This window comes from Dipodomys spectabilis, unplaced genomic scaffold (assembly GCF_019054845.1).
Source record: "Dipodomys spectabilis isolate Male_0828 unplaced genomic scaffold, ASM1905484v1 ptg000680c, whole genome shotgun sequence".
Classification (NCBI taxonomy): Eukaryota; Metazoa; Chordata; class Mammalia; order Rodentia; family Heteromyidae; genus Dipodomys; species Dipodomys spectabilis.
The window spans coordinates 25,586-45,000 of NW_024871357.1; the positions used below are offsets into that span (position 1 = coordinate 25,586).

The window sequence follows — 19,415 nt, forward strand, 5'->3', positions numbered from 1 at the left end:
AATTAAAAACAAAAAAGAAGAGCGAGGATAAGATAGGAGTCTCAACTATTGAATTGTATTTCGAATCTTCTTCACCCCCCTCCCCCATATCTCGTATTAATAACTAGAATGCAAAAAAGGGGAATGTTAATGCATCTGGGAAAAAACGATTGATTTCGATCAATAGACCTGCTAAAGACCCGAACCATAGAGTACTTATTACCGGTGCAACGGATAGATATGTTTTTAAATCTCGCATTCTCAATACTCCTTACTTTAATTGTAAATTCTAATTGTAGAAATTCAATTTTTATTCATTTCCTATTTATAGTAATACTCTTTTTATTGTAATACATATAGGATCAGATCGATATCTTCAAGTTCACTTGCATTTGTTTTGCCCACAGAATCCCTAATTAAAATTGAAGAAGGATTTCCTATTTCATAGATAGGATTTTTTTTGTTGTTCTTGCAAGAACAACAAACCGTCTGTTCTGTTCCAGCATTCGAGAAATGGACAGCGGGTTTCCTATATTCCTATATTTCCTATATATAGATATATAGATTCTTTTTCATATATATATTTTCATATGTCGCAAAGGTTATTATTATATTATATGATACTATTTCTGAGACAAAAAAAATGGTAAGATAAGTTGTGTATATCCCTGGAGAAAATGAACTAAGTAGGTGGAAAACACGACGGGCATTCTCTATAATGTAATTGTAAACCAATTGAAAGGGATGTAGCGCAGCTTGGTAGCGCGTTTGTTTTGGGTACAAAATGTCACGGGTTCAAATCCTGTCATCCCTACCTATTACTTCGCATCTGAGCAATAAGAAAAAATCCATTGATTATCCATTCAAATTAAAATTGGATATACCGAATTTTTCATTTATATTCTATTGTATGGATAGAATAATATATAGGGCTTTCAACCTTCAAGATGGATTGATTGTGAAGCGAATAAAAAAAAAAAAAACGAATCTCTCAGCCTTTTTCTGATTAAGAAAGCGCTCTTAGTTCAGTTCGGCAGAACGTGGGTCTCCAAAACCCAATGTCGTAGGTTCAAATCCTACAGAGCGTGATTCTGTTCTTGTTTTATTTTCGTGGGTAATAGAAAATTTGGAACAACAAGCGGACCTTTTTTTTGACCTCCTTCAATCAAAGGAGGTCAAACGTTCTTAACTAATCAAAGGTCCAACTGATCACCACGTCTGTATTGTAAATATGCAGTTACAAATAATCCAGCCAAAGTAATAGGAATTAGGCCTAAGACGATTCCAAATAGGAAAATTTCAATCATTTGAATTCAAAAAAGAATAAGAAATGCAATATCTATCCTTAAATATTAATCCAGATTGCCCATAAATCTCAATAACCAAGACTTGCAATTTCTACCACCGGTAAAGAACTAGAGGAATAGACCTAATAGTGTAGACAAATTGCTTTTTGTTTTTTCGTTTTATGAATTGTTCATTCAATTTTTTTCAAATAAGCCGTATCTTGCTCAGACTGATAAATAGAACTGATGTTAGAATTAAGGCTGCTAGTAGAAAACCGAAATAACTAGTTATAGTAGACATAAAGGAGATAAATAAACTTTATTTTATACATATGTTTGGAAAACACTTCCCTAATTGAAATGAAAAGTTTTGAATTTTGCAATCATTATTATTATATATTCTAGATGAGACTAACAAAAAGAGAATGGGAGATCTATCGATAGGTAACTAAGACAAGAAAGAACATCCCATCCCGAATCTGGATAGAATAAGAAATCGAATTTAATATCATTGATTGCAAAAAGCATCTCACTTTTTTTTGATGAATTTTCTGAAGAGGGAGGCGATGTTAAAGACAAAGAAAAAAGAACAAAAAATGGAAATGAAAAAAAAAAAAAGCGTCCATTGTCTAATGGATAGGACAGAGGTCTTCTAAACCTTTGGTATAGGTTCAAATCCTATTGGACGCGGGATTTTTACATATCTATTCCTTTTTACTTTCTATATATTCTATATTTTTTCAATTTAGTATCTATATAGATTCTTTCTAATTGTCTATCTAATTGTCTAATTGACTTTTCTTTTTCTTTGTATAATGTTCTATTTTTATTAATTGAAATTAATTGAAATTTGGATTTGATTTCGGTATTTTTGTAGAAATAGCCTACAAAAACCAAAGAGTCAGATATAAATTATTCCAATTATCCATTTTTGAGTTCTTCATAGTTCGACTTCTTTGATCCAAAACTAGCTTCTAAGCGTACTTAATTACCATACTGAAAATCCAATTGGAGTTCTTATCGAATTGAATTTCCGAACTAGGATAATCTCTTTGATGAATTTTTATTAATTCTTATTAGAAAAAATCTTAAAATTCCCATTATATCTGATCTAAACCACTTTTATTTGAGCGATGTTATGCGATTCTAGAGGGAGAAGAAGAAAGAAATTATCTAAGATATTATTTTTCTACTGTACTGATGGACGTTGCCTTGCTGTGGCAGAAGAAGGGCAGCTATACTGCTTTGGTATACTTTAAAGAAACCCTTGGTACAATATGGACGATCCTGTAAAGATTGAACTTCAGTGAATTCTCGTTTACTGATCGCATCTTTTATGGAATCGATCCCTTTTTACTGTATGTAGAAGAATATGTGGAGCTCAGTATGTCTGGAAGTACAGGAGAACGTTCTTTTGCTGATATTATCACGAGTATTCGATATTGGGTCATTCATAGCATTACTATCCCCTCTCTATTCATTGCAGGATGGCTATTCGTCAGCACGGGTTTAGCTTACGATGTATTTGGAAGTCCTCGCCCAAATGAATATTTTTCGGAGAGCAGACAAGGAATTCCATTAATAACTGGCCGTTTTGATCCTTTGGAACAACTCGATGAATTTAGTAAATCATTTTAGGAGGCCTCAATGACCATAGATCGAACCTATCCAATTTTTACAGTGCGATGGTTGGCTGTTCACGGCCTAGCTGTACCTACCGTTTTTTTTTTGGGATCCATATCCGCAATGCAATTCATCCAACGATAACCCTAATCCAAATTCATTATAATAGAACTATGACACAATCAAACCCAAACGAACAAAATGTTGAATTGAATCGTACCAGTCTTTACTGGGGGTTGTTACTCATTTTTGTACTTGCTGTTTTATTTTCTAATTATTTCTTTAATTAAGAAAAACAAAAGAAAATCAAAATAAAAAAGTAGAGTAGAATACTAAATATACTAAATAAGAGTAGTAATTCTCTTATCCTCTCGGAAGGATACCATCTCATAATTATCTAGGACTGTTTATGTCTATAGTATGAGCACTTATTGAAAATGTGGGAGGAAGTGTGATAAATGGCCGATACTACTGGAAGGATTCCTCTTTGGATAATAGGTACTGTAACTGGTATTCTTGTAATTGGTTTACTAGGCATTTTCTTTTATGGTTCATATTCTGGATTAGGTTCATCCCTCTAGTAGTAAGTAGTAATCGGATGAACTCATTTGTAGATATGAAAGGGTAAGAACTCGACGGGATTCCGTTTTTCTATATCGGATATATGATTCCAGGGATCCCTTTAACTTAATCTTAATCGAATACTAATCAGAATACTTTTTTTTGTATAAATTAAAAAAAGGATTCGTTTTTAGAGATCAAAACCCCATTGCGTATTGATACTCATCAAGTATAGAATAGATCCGCTTCTCTTTCTTCCGACAAACAGAATTTGAAAATTTTCACTTAAAGACTAGAAAAAAAAAATGTTATCTTTTCTCCGAGAGAATCAGTCGAAAAAGAAATAAGGAGGGTTTCTAATTTTCCAGTGCAATAAAGTTACATAGTGTTTATTTATTCATTCATCAAAAAAAGGAAGGTGTTTTTCCATGGGTTTACCTTGGTATCGTGTTCATACCGTTGTATTGAATGATCCCGGTCGTTTGCTGTCTGTCCATATAATGCATACGGCTTTAGTTGCGGGTTGGGCTGGTTCGATGGCTTTATATGAATTAGCCGTTTTTGATCCCTCAGACCCCGTTCTTGATCCAATGTGGAGACAGGGTATGTTTGTTATACCCTTCATGACTCGCTTAGGAATAACCAACTCGTGGGGTGGTTGGAGTATCACAGGAGGAACTATAACGAATCCGGGTATTTGGAGTTATGAAGGTGTGGCTGGGTCACATATTGTCTTTTCTGGCTTGTGCTTCTTGGCAGCTATTTGGCATTGGGTGTATTGGGATCTAGAAATTTTTTGTGATGAACGTACAGGAAAACCCTCTTTGGATTTGCCCAAGATCTTTGGAATTCATTTATTTCTCTCAGGGGTGGCTTGTTTTGGCTTTGGCACTTTTCATATAACTGGATTGTACGGTCCTGGAATATGGGTGTCCGACCCTTATGGACTAACCGGAAAGGTACAAGCTGTAAATCCCGCGTGGGGTGTTGAAGGCTTTGATCCTTTCGTTCCGGGAGGAATAGCCTCGCATCATATTGCAGCAGGAACATTGGGCATATTAGCAGGTCTATTCCATCTTAGTGTCCGTCCGCCCCAACGTCTCTACAAAGGATTGCGTATGGGAAATATTGAAACCGTCCTTTCCAGTAGTCTCGCTGCTGTTTTTTTTGCAGCTTTTGTAGTTGCTGGAACTATGTGGTATGGTTCAGCAACTACCCCGATTGAATTATTTGGTCCAACTCGTTATCAATGGGATCAGGGGTACTTTCAACAAGAAATTTATAAAAGAGTTAGTGATGGTCTAGCCGAAAATCAAAGTTTATCCGAAGCTTGGTCTAAAATTCCTGAAAAATTGGCCTTTTATGATTATATTGGCAATAATCCGGCAAAAGGCGGATTGTTCAGAGCAGGCTCAATGGACAACGGAGATGGAATAGCTGTTGGGTGGTTAGGCCATCCTATCTTTAGAGATAAAGAAGGGGATGCACTTTTTGTACGGCGTATGCCTACTTTTTTTGAAACATTTCCTGTTGTTTTAGTAGACGGAGACGGCATTGTTAGAGCCGATGTTCCTTTTCGAAGGGCAGAATCAAAATATAGTGTTGAACAAGTCGGAGTAACCGTCGAGTTCTATGGTGGTGAACTAAATGGGGTTAGTTATAGTGATCCTGCTACTGTGAAAAAATATGCTAGACGCGCTCAATTGGGTGAAATTTTTGAATTAGATCGTGCTACTTTGAAATCCGATGGTGTTTTTCGTAGCAGCCCAAGGGGGTGGTTTACTTTTGGCCATGCCTCCTTTGCTCTGCTTTTCTTTTTCGGGCACATTTGGCATGGTGCTCGAACTCTGTTCAGAGATGTTTTTGCTGGTATTGATCCAGATTTAGATGCTCAAGTGGAATTTGGAGCATTCCAAAAACTGGGAGATCCAACCACACGAAGACAAGTAGTATGATCCAAGAGTGCTCTCTCTTCTTCTCCTCTTTTTTTTGTGATTTGACGGAGAGTACCGGATTTTTCTCACTGTCTTTGTTGTCAATCTTGGCTTTTTTCGCATTGGCAGGGGGACGGTCGAAAATAAACAAATAAATAAACAGGTATAGAAGCTATAATTCTAAACTACCGTTGAATCTATGGAAGCATTGGTTTATACATTCCTCTTAGTCTCGACTCTAGGAATCATTTTTTTCGCTATCTTTTTTCGAGAACCCCCCCAAGTTCCAACTAAAAAATGAAATGCGTTTTGATTTTATTAGATGAATTTGATTTTTTTAGATGAAGTAATGAGCCTCCCTATATTGGGAGGCTCATCACTTCATCTAGTCCCCGTGTTCCTCGAAAGGATCTCTTAGTTGTTGAGAGGGTTGCCCAAAAGCAGTATATAAGGCATACCCCGTAAAGCTTACAAGTAAACCAGATATAAAGATGGCGACTAGGGTTGCTGTTTCCATTATTATTTTCAAGGGAGGACAAAGGATCTAGGATAAGATCATTTATTTACACTCAAATTAAATAGAAACTGACATACAAAGTCAACAAAGTTCAATTAACACAAAATAGGAGTTATGGCTACACAAAGTGTTGAGGGTAGTTCGAGATCGGGTCCAAGACAAACTGTTGTAGGGGAGTTATTAAAACCATTGAATTCGGAATATGGTAAAGTAGCTCCGGGATGGGGAACTACTCCTTTGATGGGTGTCGCAATGGCTCTTTTTGCGGTATTCCTATCTATTATTTTAGAGATATATAATTCTTCTGTTTTACTAGATGGGATTGCAATGAATTAGATTTACAAGGACCAGTAAGCCCCAGTTTTTTACTACAATGTGAACGGTTTTGGTCTTTAATTTTTTTTTTTTTTTTTTTTTTATACAATTCTATTTTCTTTTTCTATTTGATTTTGGGAGTTCGATCGTGGAATTTCTTTCTGCATTTATGGAATATGAGTGTGCGGCTTGTTATAATGAATCCTATTGATAATACAGAGAAGGGGTCTGTCATCTTGCTTTGCTAGAGATGGTTTTTTATCTCGTCGGATATTTAGTATAATATCCGAAGCACGGAATAGAGGAAATAGATTAGGAAGTTTTACAACTATGATTTATACTTAATATTCAGATCTCGTAACCAAACTTGAAAAAAAAAAGGTTAGTTTAAAGAGAAGAAAGAGTTCGAGGGCGGAAATGGAAAGGTTTTATTTATTTCAAACTCCTTGGCTATCTTTCCTTTTTTTTGAGCAAAAGGCACACTTTTTTTTTTGCTTTTGCATCATTCTATTTATTTTGATTGATTTATTGAATCAGTGATCATACAACGATTCTTACTCAGAGAATCTTTGCACTTAACTTAAACTTAGGTTAAAGATTTTAGTGAATCATCGTGGGTCTAGTGTGAATCTGAGGTTTCAATCGATTTCTAGGATCTTAACAAGAAAATTCCTATCAATCACGAATCAAAAAAACCAGTAACGAAAGAGTACATAGAAACAACAATACCAAATTAATGAGAATAAAAAATGTCTAAATAGAAAATTCAAGAGGCCTCTCAACACCAAGAAATGAATGAGTCGACTTGATATTTTGGCATTCTAACCACAAAGAATAGTCTTAAGGTTTTTATTTTTAACTAGAGTTAGTCATCTTTAGAGAAGATTGTTGCATTTTAGAACTCTATATCTATAGGATTAAGAATACAAAATTTCTATTCCATATATTTATCTCTTTTAACTATTATTTGAGTGGTTCTGTTTGAGCTGTACGAGATGAAATTCTCCTATACGGTTCTCGGAGGGGGGGGTCTCCCGAGTTTTCCCTATCTCAATAAAGTCTATGATTGGTTCGAAGAACGCCTCGAGATTCAGGCGATTGCAGATGATATAACTAGTAAATATGTCCCTCCGCATGTCAATCTCTTTTATTGTTTAGGAGGAATTACGCTTACTTGTTTTTTAGTCCAAGTAGCTACGGGATTTGCGATGACGTTTTACTATCGTCCGACCGTTACTGAGGCTTTTGCTTCGGTTCAATACATAATGACTGAAGCTAACTTTGGTTGGTTAATTCGATCAGTTCATCGCTGGTCGGCAAGTATGATGGTTCTAATGATGATTTTACATGTATTTCGCGTCTATCTCACGGGGGGCTTTAAAAAACCTCGTGAATTGACTTGGGTTACAGGTGTGGTTCTTGCTGTATTGACCGCATCTTTTGGCGTAACGGGTTATTCCTTACCTTGGGACCAAATTGGTTATTGGGCAGTCAAAATTGTAACAGGTGTACCGGACGCTATTCCTGGAATAGGATCACCTTTGGTAGAGTTATTACGTGGAAGTGCTAGTGTAGGACAATCCACTTTAACTCGTTTTTATAGTTTACACACTTTTGTATTACCTCTTCTTACTGCCGTATTTATGTTAATGCACTTTCCAATGATACGGAAGCAAGGTATTTCTGGTCCTTTATAGAGAATATAGATTCTATTTGTAAATTAATCGGTGATTGCCGGGGGGAGGAGAAGGACTATTTCATTGCTACAAATATGGATTATTGAAAATAATAAGACATGTATTTGGATCTTTCCCTTCAACTCGAAAAAACTTAGAGTCTTTTTATTTAAGAAAAACTTATAGTATTTAATAGAAATAGTTGAAGTGAATTCTCTGAATAAAAAAAAAATGGATTATGGGAGTGTGTGACTTGAACTATTGATTTGGCCGTGCCGATATATGCCTTTATCTGCCACATTTGAATTCATAACGAAATGTGTCTTTGTTCCAACCATTGTGCAAGCTCCATAAAAAAGAAAAAAGCTAGGCTGGTTTGCGTGAAGAGAATCTTTTCGATGATCAAACATGAGCAGGCTCCGTAAAGTCCAGTAGAAGAATAAGGTAGAAGAATAAGTTAGAGGGTATGATCTCTAGAATATTCTATCTAGTTAAGCTATTGATACTTTACGTACTTATCAAATTATACTTAGATTGGATCTCTTTAATAGACTTATTACCTTTACTGAATACTTAATAGTAGCGAAGTGCAGTCATTTCCGGTGCATCAACCTGATTTGGTTCTACTATCGGAGTGAAACAAAGGATCTAAAGAATAACAAAGGCTAAACTCTATTTAGTAACAAGTGAATCCTTTGTATGTATGGAATCGATATTTTTCGGGAAATCGGGAAATAAGGACCCAAATGAAAGGTTTGAGACATCCCAAAAAGCATTGGATCATGATCAACTTTATTGGATTGGCCTACTTGGGTATTGAGCATTTACTTGTAAGAAAACCTGTAAGAAAAGAATGGAATTCTTTGCAATGGATAATGGATGGTTGAAATTCTGGAAAAAAAAAGGAATCGGGTCAATTTTTTATCACAGAAAATCATTCACATATGTATATATACATGAAGAATATCATATATATCATATACCATCTAGGCATCTATCTAGATTTTGAGAGAGAGATTTGTTTAGCTCATTTGATTCTTGCTCGAGCCGGATGATGAGAAATTATCATGTCCGGTTCCTTCGGAGGATGGATCCCTAAGAAAAGAATTCACCTATCCCAATAACAAAAAAACCTGACTTGAATGATCCTGTTTTAAGAGCTAAATTGGCTAAAGGAATGGGTCATAATTATTACGGAGAACCCGCATGGCCCAATGATCTTTTATATATTTTTCCAGTAGTCATTCTAGGTACTATTGCATGTAATGTAGGATTGGCGGTTTTAGAACCCTCAATGATTGGTGAACCCGCGGATCCATTTGCAACCCCCTTGGAAATCTTGCCTGAATGGTATTTCTTTCCTGTTTTTCAAATACTTCGTACCGTTCCCAATAAGTTATTAGGTGTTCTTTTAATGGTTTCAGTACCTGCGGGATTATTAACAGTACCTTTTTTGGAAAATGTTAATAAATTCCAAAATCCATTTCGTCGTCCAGTCGCAACAACTGTCTTTTTGATCGGTACGGCAGTGGCCCTTTGGTTAGGTATTGGAGCAACCTTACCTATTGATAAATCCTTAACTCTCGGTCTTTTTTAAACGCAATCAATTTTAAAATAGAATAGTACGACGTATGTATCTAGGGAATAATCCCTTCAAAGATAATTCAGCCTACCCCTAGATGACATCGAGTCAATTGAATTTTTGATCGATTTTGTAAATAGATTCTAGATATAGAATGGGATAAAGATTTGGATTCATTTTCATCTTTTTATAAGATGAAAATGAATCCAAATCAAATGTAAAAAAAAATGGATTATTTTGGAAATCAATTGCGAAACTTTTTATTCATTTAGAGAATTTCTGTTTTATTTGTGATAAAAAATGGACAATATTTGTCCACTATTTCTCTTAGATCTTCTATGCTAAAATGTTCCATTTTCATAAGGTCTTCTTCACTCTTACTCAACAGATCCCATAATGTGTGTATATTGGCCTTTTTCAGGCAATTATAGATCTTAGGGGGGAATTCACATTGGTCAATAAAAAAAGATCTAAATCCCCTTTCTGTTTTATTTTGGATTAGTTTCGGGAAACTCTCATAAAAAGTAAAAGTCAAAAGTGGTAAAGTAGCCCTGTGTTGATTTAGTTCTTCCGGGAATTTTTCTTCTTCAGGGAAGTTTTCTTCCTCTGCATGTAAAAAAGGAATAAAAAAATCAATCAAATTCCTAGAGGCTTCATGAAGTGCTTCTTTAGGAGTTAAACTTCCATTTGTCCAGATTTCAAGAAAAAGTATTTCTTGTTTTGAAGTCTCATTTCCATAAGAATGAACACTATGATTTGCGGTTATAACAGGTCCGAATATGGCGTCTATAGGATAACTTCCATCTTGAAAGGCATTTGGCAAATGTCGACGATAGCCGCGATTCCTCTCGATTTCTAATTCAATATACAAATCAATTGGTTCCTTTAGGCTAGCAATATGTTGTGTATTATCAATTATTTCCACAGCAATGGGCAGGAGGATGTCTTGAGCAGTTACTTCTCGAGGACCTTTGACACAAATCGACGCGGTGTGAGTTCCATATAAATTGCTTCTTAAGACAATTGCTTTCAAATTCATTAAAATTTGATGTACTGATTCTTGACTACCCATTATCGTCGAAAATTCGTGTGGTATTTGCTCAAATTTTGCACGTGTAATACGTGTTCCTTCTGTTTCTGCAAGCAAAGCTCTTCGCATTGCAATGCCTATTGTATCGGCTTGACCTTTCAAAAGTGGAGCTAGAATAAAGCGCTCATAATAAAGACGCTTATTGTATGTTCTCGATTCAACACACTTCCACTGTAGTGTACGAGTAGATATTGTTACTTTTTCCCCAACCATAATAATCTTCTCCCTTACTCAAATCATTTTTTTATTTTTTTTTTCTCTATGAAATAGATTCATTTCATATTTATTTTTATAGAAGTCTTTTTTTTATATACGTCTTTTTGTAGGGGGCCGGCATCCATTATGGGGCATAGGGCTTATGTCCTGGACACAAGTGACACGGATACCACTTCTCTGAATAACTCTTAATGCCGCATCTCTTCCACGACCCGAACCTTTTAGCTTGACAGCTGCTTCTTGCATCCCTTGTATTGGACGAATAGCATCTCTTGCTGTGGTGTGTGCAGCAAAAGCTGTCTTTTTTTTTCGGCTTTTGAATCCACAAGTGCCCGCGGAGGACCAAGAGATCACTTCACCCGTTATATCTGTAACAGTCACAATAGTATTATTGAAACTTGCTTGAATATAAATAACCGCCTTTCCTATTTGACGTATCTTCTTACGTCTCCTGTATAAACCTATTTTGCGGAAGCGGTAGGGTTTTGGCATATTTTTGATAAAAAGAATTTATGGATTTGTCCATTTTAGGTCAAAAAGCTCTTTTTTTATTTGTACATTAAATTCTTTATAGCAAGAGCACCCTTGTTTAAAAGTTTCGAACTTTCGGAGTTTATAAAGATTATCCTTGTTTCTGTTTGTGCTTGGGGTTCGAGCACATTACTACAAGTCGACCCCGTCTACGTATAAGTCGACATTTTGTACAAATTTTACGAACTGAAGCCCGTTTTTTCATATTTTGTATTCCTTTAGTTTAAATAAAATATATATATCTATTTGAGTATCTATTTGAGTTGAGGAACAGTTGTTTTTGCTGAAATCTTGAATTGTATTCCTATCCTATAACTGGAATGTTGAAGTTGAAAAACTCTCTAATCATTCCAATCTGTGTTGAGAAATGTTGAGGAATCTATCAATTAGGCGTCTTAAGTCAAATTGAAATTCGAATGACTTAGCTGTTTTTTTGCTCTATCTTCTCGTACATATAAAACAAAATGACGGCCGATCATTTTCGAACCATAGCCTACCTAACCCCAGAACTTTATGACCAAAAAAAATTTCAACTATACAATTGGAAGGAAGGTAGTTCGGTAATTCAATCTTCCGAAATCCATTTTCGTTTTCAATTCCGTCTAAAATTTTCTTGAAGTATTCTATACTGTCAATACTGTAGGAGCAGTATAATACTCTCTAGAAACAATAGACAATAAACCTGTTCTTTTTCTTTCTTTTTTCAAATAAAATAGGAATTCAGATCCAATTCGGATATCGTAAACCTTACCAGATACAACATAAGATTTCTCCACCGATTTTTTCTAGTCGAGCTTCTCGATCTGTCATTATACCCCGAGAAGTCGAAAGAATTACAATTCCCATTCCGTCTAAAATTCTAGGAATTTTTTGATAGTTAGAATAGATTCGTAAACCCGGTCGACTGATCCGTTTTATATTTAGACTCGTTCGATAGGATCCCTTTCTATTCCACCTTCTATGTCGTAGGGTTAAAACTAAAAAATTTTTATTGCCTTCCCGGTGTTTCCTGACATTTTCAATAAAATCCTCTTGTAAAAGGATTTTAATAATGTTTTCCATCATCTTATTAGAGGCTATTTTAACAGTTTCTTTTTTAGCCATGTCAGCATTTTGTATAGAAGTTATTATGTCAGCAATAGTGTCCATACTCATGATAAAAAAAGATTATTGTTCCCAAATTTTGATATAATCAACATACTTTTTGTTTTGTTATGAATTCACTCTATTAATTTATGAATTCTCGGTTTAGATTCGAGTAACTAGTAACAATCAATAGAATCTAAAAAATATATATATACTAATATATACTAAGATCCACTAATATTATTATATATACTAAGATCCACTAATATTATTATATACTACTAATATTTATATATTTATATATATATATATAAATAAATAAAAATAAAAATGAATAGAATAAATCAAGGTATATGCGTGAAAAACTATTTCCTATATAAAAACGACTTACTATATGAAATAGTAATAGTCTTAGATTAGTTTCTCTTTTACAATTACAATACTTCAGATGCTAATGAAACTACTTTAGTGAAATTGAAATCTCTTAATTCCTCAGGAATCGGGCCAAAAATTCTAGTTCCTTTTGGATTTCCTTTTTGATCAAGAATAACGGCAGCATTATCATCAAATCGCATTAGTACACCGTCGTCCCGTTTGAATTCTTTACAAGTACGTACAATTAGAGCTCGGACCACTTCTGATCTTTCTAGTGAAGAATTTGGTCCTACTTCCTTGATCACAGCAACAATAATGTCACCGAGCTTAGCATAGCGTCGAGTACTAGTCCCTATGATTCGAATACACATTAATTGTCGGGCTCCGCTGTTATCGGCTACCTTTAAAAGGGTTTGAGATTGGATCATATCATTTTTTGATCTCTTGATATTTATTTAATACAAATGGAAAAAAGTAAGTAATATTAGTTGTTCAAAAAAAAATAAATAAACTTCCCACTCGTTTTTGATTTGTTTGATTTCAAAGGCCTTTTTCCTTTGCTTCTATATTACTTTGTTTCTCTATTTATTACCTTGGTTACTAGATTGCAATAATGAATTGGGTGCGGATAGGCATTTTTGATGCTGCTATTTCAATAGCTTTTCTCGCTATCTTTTCTTTTACTCCTCCCATTTCATAAAGTATTTTACCTGGTTTAACAACAGCAACCCAATACTTGGGATGTCCTTTACCAGAACCCATGCGTGTTTCTGTAGTCCTTATAGTAACTGGTTTGTCCGGAAATATGCGTACCCATATTTTTCCTCCGCGTCGTGCATTTCGCGTCATTGCCCGGCGTCCTGCCTCTATTTGTCTAGATGTAATCCAAGCGGGTTCAAGTGCCTGAAGAGCATATTTTCCGAAACAAATATTATTACCTCGATAGGATATCCCTTTCATTCGTCCTCTATGTTGTCTACAGAATCTGGTCTTTTTGGGGTTATAATAGATGGTTTGTTCTGAATTCCGTCTTTACTACAGAACTGGACATGAGAGTTTCTTCTCATACAGCTCCTCGCGAATAAAATGATTCAACAAAAAAACACGTCGTTAATAAATACTCTACCCAATTTTTGTATTTTTTAAAAATTTCCCAACTTTCATTTTTCGATTCATTTTTTTTGTATGATACTTAGTCAAATTTTATTCTCATTTTTGAAAAGAAAATCTTATTCAACTTTTACGAGCTAGCCGGGAGCGGCTTCGAATTTCCAATATAAAACCAATAACATAAAAACCTTCGCGGGCGAATATTGACTCTTTGAATATTTTATTCTGGTTTGGAGGATTTATACGTTAACTCATGACCTCTTAGAATAAATAAATTGTCTTCCGGTTTCTTTCGCCATCCTGCTCAATAAATCATTAAGATTCATTTTCAATAGAATCATAAGAATCATATGTATTTATAGGTTCCATCGTTCCCATCGCCTTTTGATTCATGCTTAGATCTTTATTGTACCAAGGAGCTTTTACTTCTATTTGTTCTCGAGTCAATTTTTTTAGTCGTTATTGGCCTCAGGCTCTTGATTTTTTTGTTCTAGAATCTAGAAACAAATAGATTCGTTAAATTTGCATGAAATTATATATCAAGTATCAAGTAGTATTGATGCTTTATTACATTAGTTTTGATGATTATGAGACGATTCATAGTCATAGACCTTACATATATATTGGAATCCCATATCAGTGGTGTGTTTTTCTCTCTTTCTTTCGCCCTTCCTTTCATTTCTCTGTATAATTTTCTATTTTTTTTTTCGCCTAAAATCATATTAATTGTTTTAGGCAAAAAAAATTTTCAATTGCTAAAATGATATATATACTATATCATATCTTGACGGATTTTTTTCATACAGATAATGTGAAGCGATGGGTTGGTTAGTAATTAGGAACTTTTGAGTTCATAGTTTGTGTTAGTCCTTTTTTTTTTATGCTGATCCTAAGTAAAAAACCTACGAGTCACACACTAAGCATAGCAAGTCTATTCAATTATGATATGAATCGAATTTTTATTGAACCTTACTTGCTTGCTTCTTTAATCAAAAATCAAATTAAAAATCTTTCGCTATTTTTTTTTTTTTTTTACTTTTTCCATCTTTTGTTCTATCTATGTCTAGAAAAGTTTAGAACGTTAATCCAAGTCAAGTAGGCGTTTATTTTTTATTTCGTGTCTTCCGTGTCTTCCGTGTCTACCTTGTCTTCCGTGTCTACCTTGTCTTCCGTGTCTTCCGTGTCTACCTTGTCTACCTTGTCTACCTTGTCGATAAATATCCATATTTTTATACCTATTACCCCACGAAAAGTTGTAATAGGATAGGCACAATAATCTATTTTAGCTCGAGCGGTTTGTAGGGGAATTATACCATCTCTAATCCATTCGAAACGTTTCCTGTCTTTTCCGGCAACGCGCCCTTTTATTTGTATTATAATTCCTTTGACTTTTAGAATTCCCTTGCTATGCCCCAGTTTGGCGAGTCGAATAGCACCTCTCATGGCTTTGCCAAATGAAACTCTATTCTTTAATTGAATCCCTATATATTCTGCAAGAATATTAGGATGCCCCAAAGGCTTTGCAATTTTGATAATATCAATACTTGTCTCTCGGTTCATACAATTAAGTTCTTGGTCTAGATTTATTTTGAATTTTTGAATTCTTCGAAGAATTATTTCAGGTCGGTCTTCTTTTTTTTTTATGTTTCGGGTTATAAATGCGAAATAGATTATGACTTTAATGACATCGATTCTTTTTTTAATCTCTATACATGTCAGTCCCTCAAGCTCCAAGGTTTTTTTATTTTTTTGCACATAATTTTGTATACAATTTCGTATTTTTTTATCTTCTTGTAGCTCTTCAGAATACTTTTTTGGTTTTGCAAACCAAATAGAATGATGGCTTTGGTTTGTCCCAAGTCTGAAACCAAGTGCGTTTGTTTTTTGTCCCATATTCCTCCACTAATATTATTATGTCTAAAATGTCCTAATAGAAAAGTCCTCTTGTTTCTCTTGGTAGTCTCTTGTTTCTCTTGGTAGTAAAGATGTATCTTTTAATACAATTGTTATATGACAGGTTTGTTTTTTTATTAAACAATTTCGTCCTCGAGCCCGAGGTCTTCTTTTTTTCCCCGTAGGTCCCTGATTGACTTTTGCTTGACTAATCACTAAATTGGCTTTATTAAAACCTCGACTCTGAATAGCATTTGTTGCTGCAGAAGAAACTAATTTCAAAATCGGATAAGTTGCTTGATAGGGCATAAATTTAAGTATCATAAGCGTTTCTTCGTAGGAACGGTCACGAATCTGATCAATTACTCTTCGTGCTTTGTGAGAAGACATATGTATATGTTGACGTAGTGCGTATACTTCTGGTAGATTCTTTTTTATCATAAATAGGCTTTACCTCACCCGCCTTTATTTAGTTTGAGTTTTATTTTTTTTTGTCAGTTTCATATTTCTTTTGAATACCTTTTCCCATCATTTTTGAATCTTTTTTTTGTTCAATAAAAAGATTTTCCTAATAGATATATAAAATAATATATAAAAAAAAAGAATACCATAATAAAGATAATTTTTATTATATAAATAATAAAATGATATACTACTATAATATATATATATATATTATTCTATTCAAGATATTACCGACATAATCGACGACATTTCGATTCAGTTTTTTTTTTTGCGAGATTTTGTATCTTTTTTTGATTTTTCATATTCGGCAAAATCCCGAGTAAGTGAAAATTCGCCCAATTTTTGTCCCACCATATCATCTGTTATATAAATAGGTAAATGTTGCTTTCCATTATGGATAGCAATGGTATGGCCAACCATTATGGGTATAATGGTTGATGCTCGGGACCAGGTTTTTATTATTTCTTTTTCTCGCTTTGTGTTAACCTTCTTTATTTTGTTTACTAAATTAATGCTTACAAAAGAATTTTTTTTTGGTAAACGTGGCATAGTGAATTTCCCCCATTTTTTTTTTTTTTTTTTGAAAAGGCGAAGAAAGAAATTCGATTTTCTCTATCCTATTTACTACGGCGACGAAGAATCGAATTGTCACTATATTTATTCCTTTTTCTAGTTCTTTTTCCAAGTGCAGGATAACCCCACGGGGTTACGGGTTTTTTTTTACCAATTGGGGCCTTCCCTTCACCGCCCCCATGGGGATGGTCTACGGGGTTCATAACTCCTCCTCTTACTACAGGACGCTTACCTAACCAACATTTCGATCCGGCTTTACCAAACTTTTTAAGCTTTGCCCTAGTATTTCCTACTTGTCCGACTGTTGCTGAGCAGTTTTGGGATATTAAACGAACCTCTCCCGAAGGTAATTTTAATGTGGCCGATTTACCCTCTTTTGCAAGCAGTTTCGCTACAGTACCTGCAGCTCTAGCTAATTGTCCACCCCTTCCAAGTGTGATTTCTATGTTATGTATGGCCGTACCTAAGGGTATATGGGTTGAAGTAGATTCTTCTTTTTTTGATCAGTCAAAACCTCTTCCCAAACTGTACAAGCTTCTTCCAAAGCATACGGCTTTCTGGGTGTAGATGATGATATCTATACAGATAGATCTTATATATCCTATAATGAAGTAAAGTACTACATGAGTGGATATATAGGAATCTAAATCTGCCGAATCACTCATGTTATGCTCTTCTACATCCTAGGTCTTCCCGTCCCTTCATCTGGCTTATGTTCTTCATGTAGCATTCAGACCGAATGACTCTATGAAATTACGTCGATACTTCCAATATTATGAGTAACGTAGGAGACATCTCTATTTTTCCCCCGGGGAATCTTTAGAATTACCACCGCTTAACTTTCAATTCGCCTCTGACCATCAAATGAAATGTGAATAACCCGTTCTCCTATATTTGAAATTCTCCTATATTTGAAATTCTCCTATATTTGAAATTCTCCTATATTTGAAAAAAGGGCCGCCCGCTTCTGTCGGTGCTTGAAACAATTTTGTTTTCTCCATATTACTATATCTCTAGAGTCAATAATTTTATATGAGGAATTACTGAACTCAATCACTTGCTGCCGTTACTCTTCAGTTTTCTGTTGAGGTCTATCCTGTAGAGGTATTCACATTGGATCAGTGATCGATTTCTAGGTTTCGTCGTAAACCTAATTGGTTCCTTCCAATTCCGTAAATAAATAGTTCAAACCGCACTCAAAGGTAGGGCATTTCCCATTTTTATAGGAACTTCTGTACCAGAAATAATGGTATCTCCAATTCGAGCCCCTCTGGGATATAAAATATATCCCTTCTCACCATCCCCGTAGTGTATGAGACAAATATATGCATTTCGATTAGGGTCATATTCTATGGTTACGATTTTACCATATATATTTTTTATATTTTTTTGGTTCCGTCGAAAATCTATTTTACGGTATAGACGTTTATGACCTCCCCCTCTATGCCTTACGGTAATGATTCCTCGGACATTACGGCCTTTACCACAACGATGCTGTCCATAGATCAAATTATTTCGTGTATTGGATTTCACTTGAATGTCTACGGCTCCGCTGCGTGTGCTCAGGGTAGCGGTTTTGTATAAATGTTTCGGCATGTTATTAATTCTTTTGATTTCAGTTCTTTTCTTTCTTTCTAAGAGATAGAATAGAATAACCCAAATGAGACATAATGATCATACATCTGTAATGTATTGGATGTCCCATACTAGGTTTCATTATTCTACCCCTTCCTTACCGGGAGTCGATGACTATTCATAGCTATTACCTTGACACCAAAGAAGCGTTCGACCCAATGCTTTTTTTTCTGTCCTAGTGAATCCTGATTCGACATTCAAAGTATATTGCTTTTTCTTCAATAACCGAATCCTTTTTTCTGTCAATACTGCCTGCCTATTTGATTCCATCCATAAATCGATTTTATTTTCTCTGAGTTTGAGTCTCAATAATCATGCTAGTTCTTACTTTTCCTATTTATGATAAGACTATAGTCCACCAATTCGTTATGTTATGTAACGATGATGAGATTCCATTAATACAGATCGAATTCCAATAGACTTATTGGATGGACGGTCCCGTTGGTGTGCATCCAGTAGGAATTGAACCTACGAATTCGCCAATTATGAGTTGGGTGCTTTAACCATTCAGCCATGGATGCGTAGCGGGGATCCTCGTACATGGTAAATAAGCAAATTCCAATTGAAATGAAATATTGAGTATAACTCCATACAAGTTGAGTATAAAGAAAGAATGACTTAGTATCAAGTATAAATCAAGACAATTGAGTTTCATTTCCTAACGTGAATTTCATAAAAAAAGTCAAAAAGTTTCTTTCTTAAAATGGAGGAGGAGGTAGTATATGATTCAAAAAGATGAATACATCAAACGATTTACATTTGTTATTTTCGAATTATAGAGAGATATTGAGAGAGATCAAGAATTATCACTATTGCTTAACACTGGAATCTTTCATTCACATTTTGTTCGACCAAGAACGTTTTCTAAAATTTTTTGACTCCATAATTGAGGGAATAATACTTTCACGCAATTCACAGGGTTCAACAAGCAATCGATATTTCACGCTCAAGGGTATAGTACTCTTTTT

The 19,415-nt window shown here is 34.7% G+C and overlaps 5 protein-coding genes and 4 non-coding genes across 9 annotated transcripts; 4 read left to right on the forward strand and 5 right to left on the reverse strand.

Moving 5' to 3' along the window:
• Positions 1-719: 719 nt before the first annotated feature.
• Trnap-ugg lies at positions 720-793 on the forward strand. Its single transcript has one exon. It is a non-coding gene; the product is annotated as a tRNA-Pro (tRNA).
• A 200-nt stretch (positions 794-993) lies between these two features.
• Positions 994-1,067, forward strand: Trnaw-cca. Its single transcript has one exon. It is a non-coding gene; the product is annotated as a tRNA-Trp (tRNA).
• An 816-nt stretch (positions 1,068-1,883) lies between these two features.
• Positions 1,884-1,955, forward strand: Trnar-ucu. Its single transcript has one exon. It is a non-coding gene; the product is annotated as a tRNA-Arg (tRNA).
• A 1,922-nt stretch (positions 1,956-3,877) lies between these two features.
• Positions 3,878-9,488, forward strand: LOC122101728 (photosystem II CP47 reaction center protein-like). Its single transcript, XM_042672192.1, is given in 4 exon segments — positions 3,878-5,411; positions 6,010-6,214; positions 7,255-7,901; positions 8,992-9,488. Coding segments are annotated over 4 exon segments (2,883 nt in total).
• On the reverse strand, positions 6,564-10,776 carry LOC122101735 (DNA-directed RNA polymerase subunit alpha-like). The gene is made up of 2 exons (XM_042672200.1): positions 9,793-10,776; positions 6,564-6,569 (listed from the first exon to the last, which is right to left on the reverse strand). Exons 1-2 carry the CDS (start codon positions 10,774-10,776, stop codon positions 6,564-6,566), a joined length of 990 nt encoding a protein of 329 aa, XP_042528134.1.
• Positions 10,777-12,830: 2,054 nt separating this feature from the next.
• Positions 12,831-15,324, reverse strand: LOC122101721. Its single transcript, XM_042672187.1, has 3 exons — positions 15,124-15,324; positions 13,482-13,674; positions 12,831-13,168 (listed from the first exon to the last, which is right to left on the reverse strand). Exons 1-3 carry the CDS (start codon positions 15,322-15,324, stop codon positions 12,831-12,833), a joined length of 732 nt encoding a protein of 243 aa, XP_042528121.1.
• Positions 15,325-15,798: 474 nt separating this feature from the next.
• LOC122101722 (50S ribosomal protein L22, chloroplastic-like) lies at positions 15,799-16,164 on the reverse strand. The gene has a single exon (XM_042672188.1). It carries the CDS (start codon positions 16,162-16,164, stop codon positions 15,799-15,801), a length of 366 nt encoding a protein of 121 aa, XP_042528122.1.
• Positions 16,165-16,856: 692 nt separating this feature from the next.
• LOC122101736 (50S ribosomal protein L2, chloroplastic) lies at positions 16,857-18,408 on the reverse strand. Its single transcript, XM_042672201.1, has 2 exons — positions 18,009-18,408; positions 16,857-17,302 (listed from the first exon to the last, which is right to left on the reverse strand). The coding sequence occupies exons 1-2, from the start codon at positions 18,406-18,408 to the stop codon at positions 16,857-16,859; spliced, it is 846 nt and encodes a 281-aa protein (XP_042528135.1).
• A 486-nt stretch (positions 18,409-18,894) lies between these two features.
• Positions 18,895-18,968, reverse strand: Trnam-cau. Its single transcript has one exon. It is a non-coding gene; the product is annotated as a tRNA-Met (tRNA).
• Between the last annotated feature and the right edge of the window lie 447 nt (positions 18,969-19,415).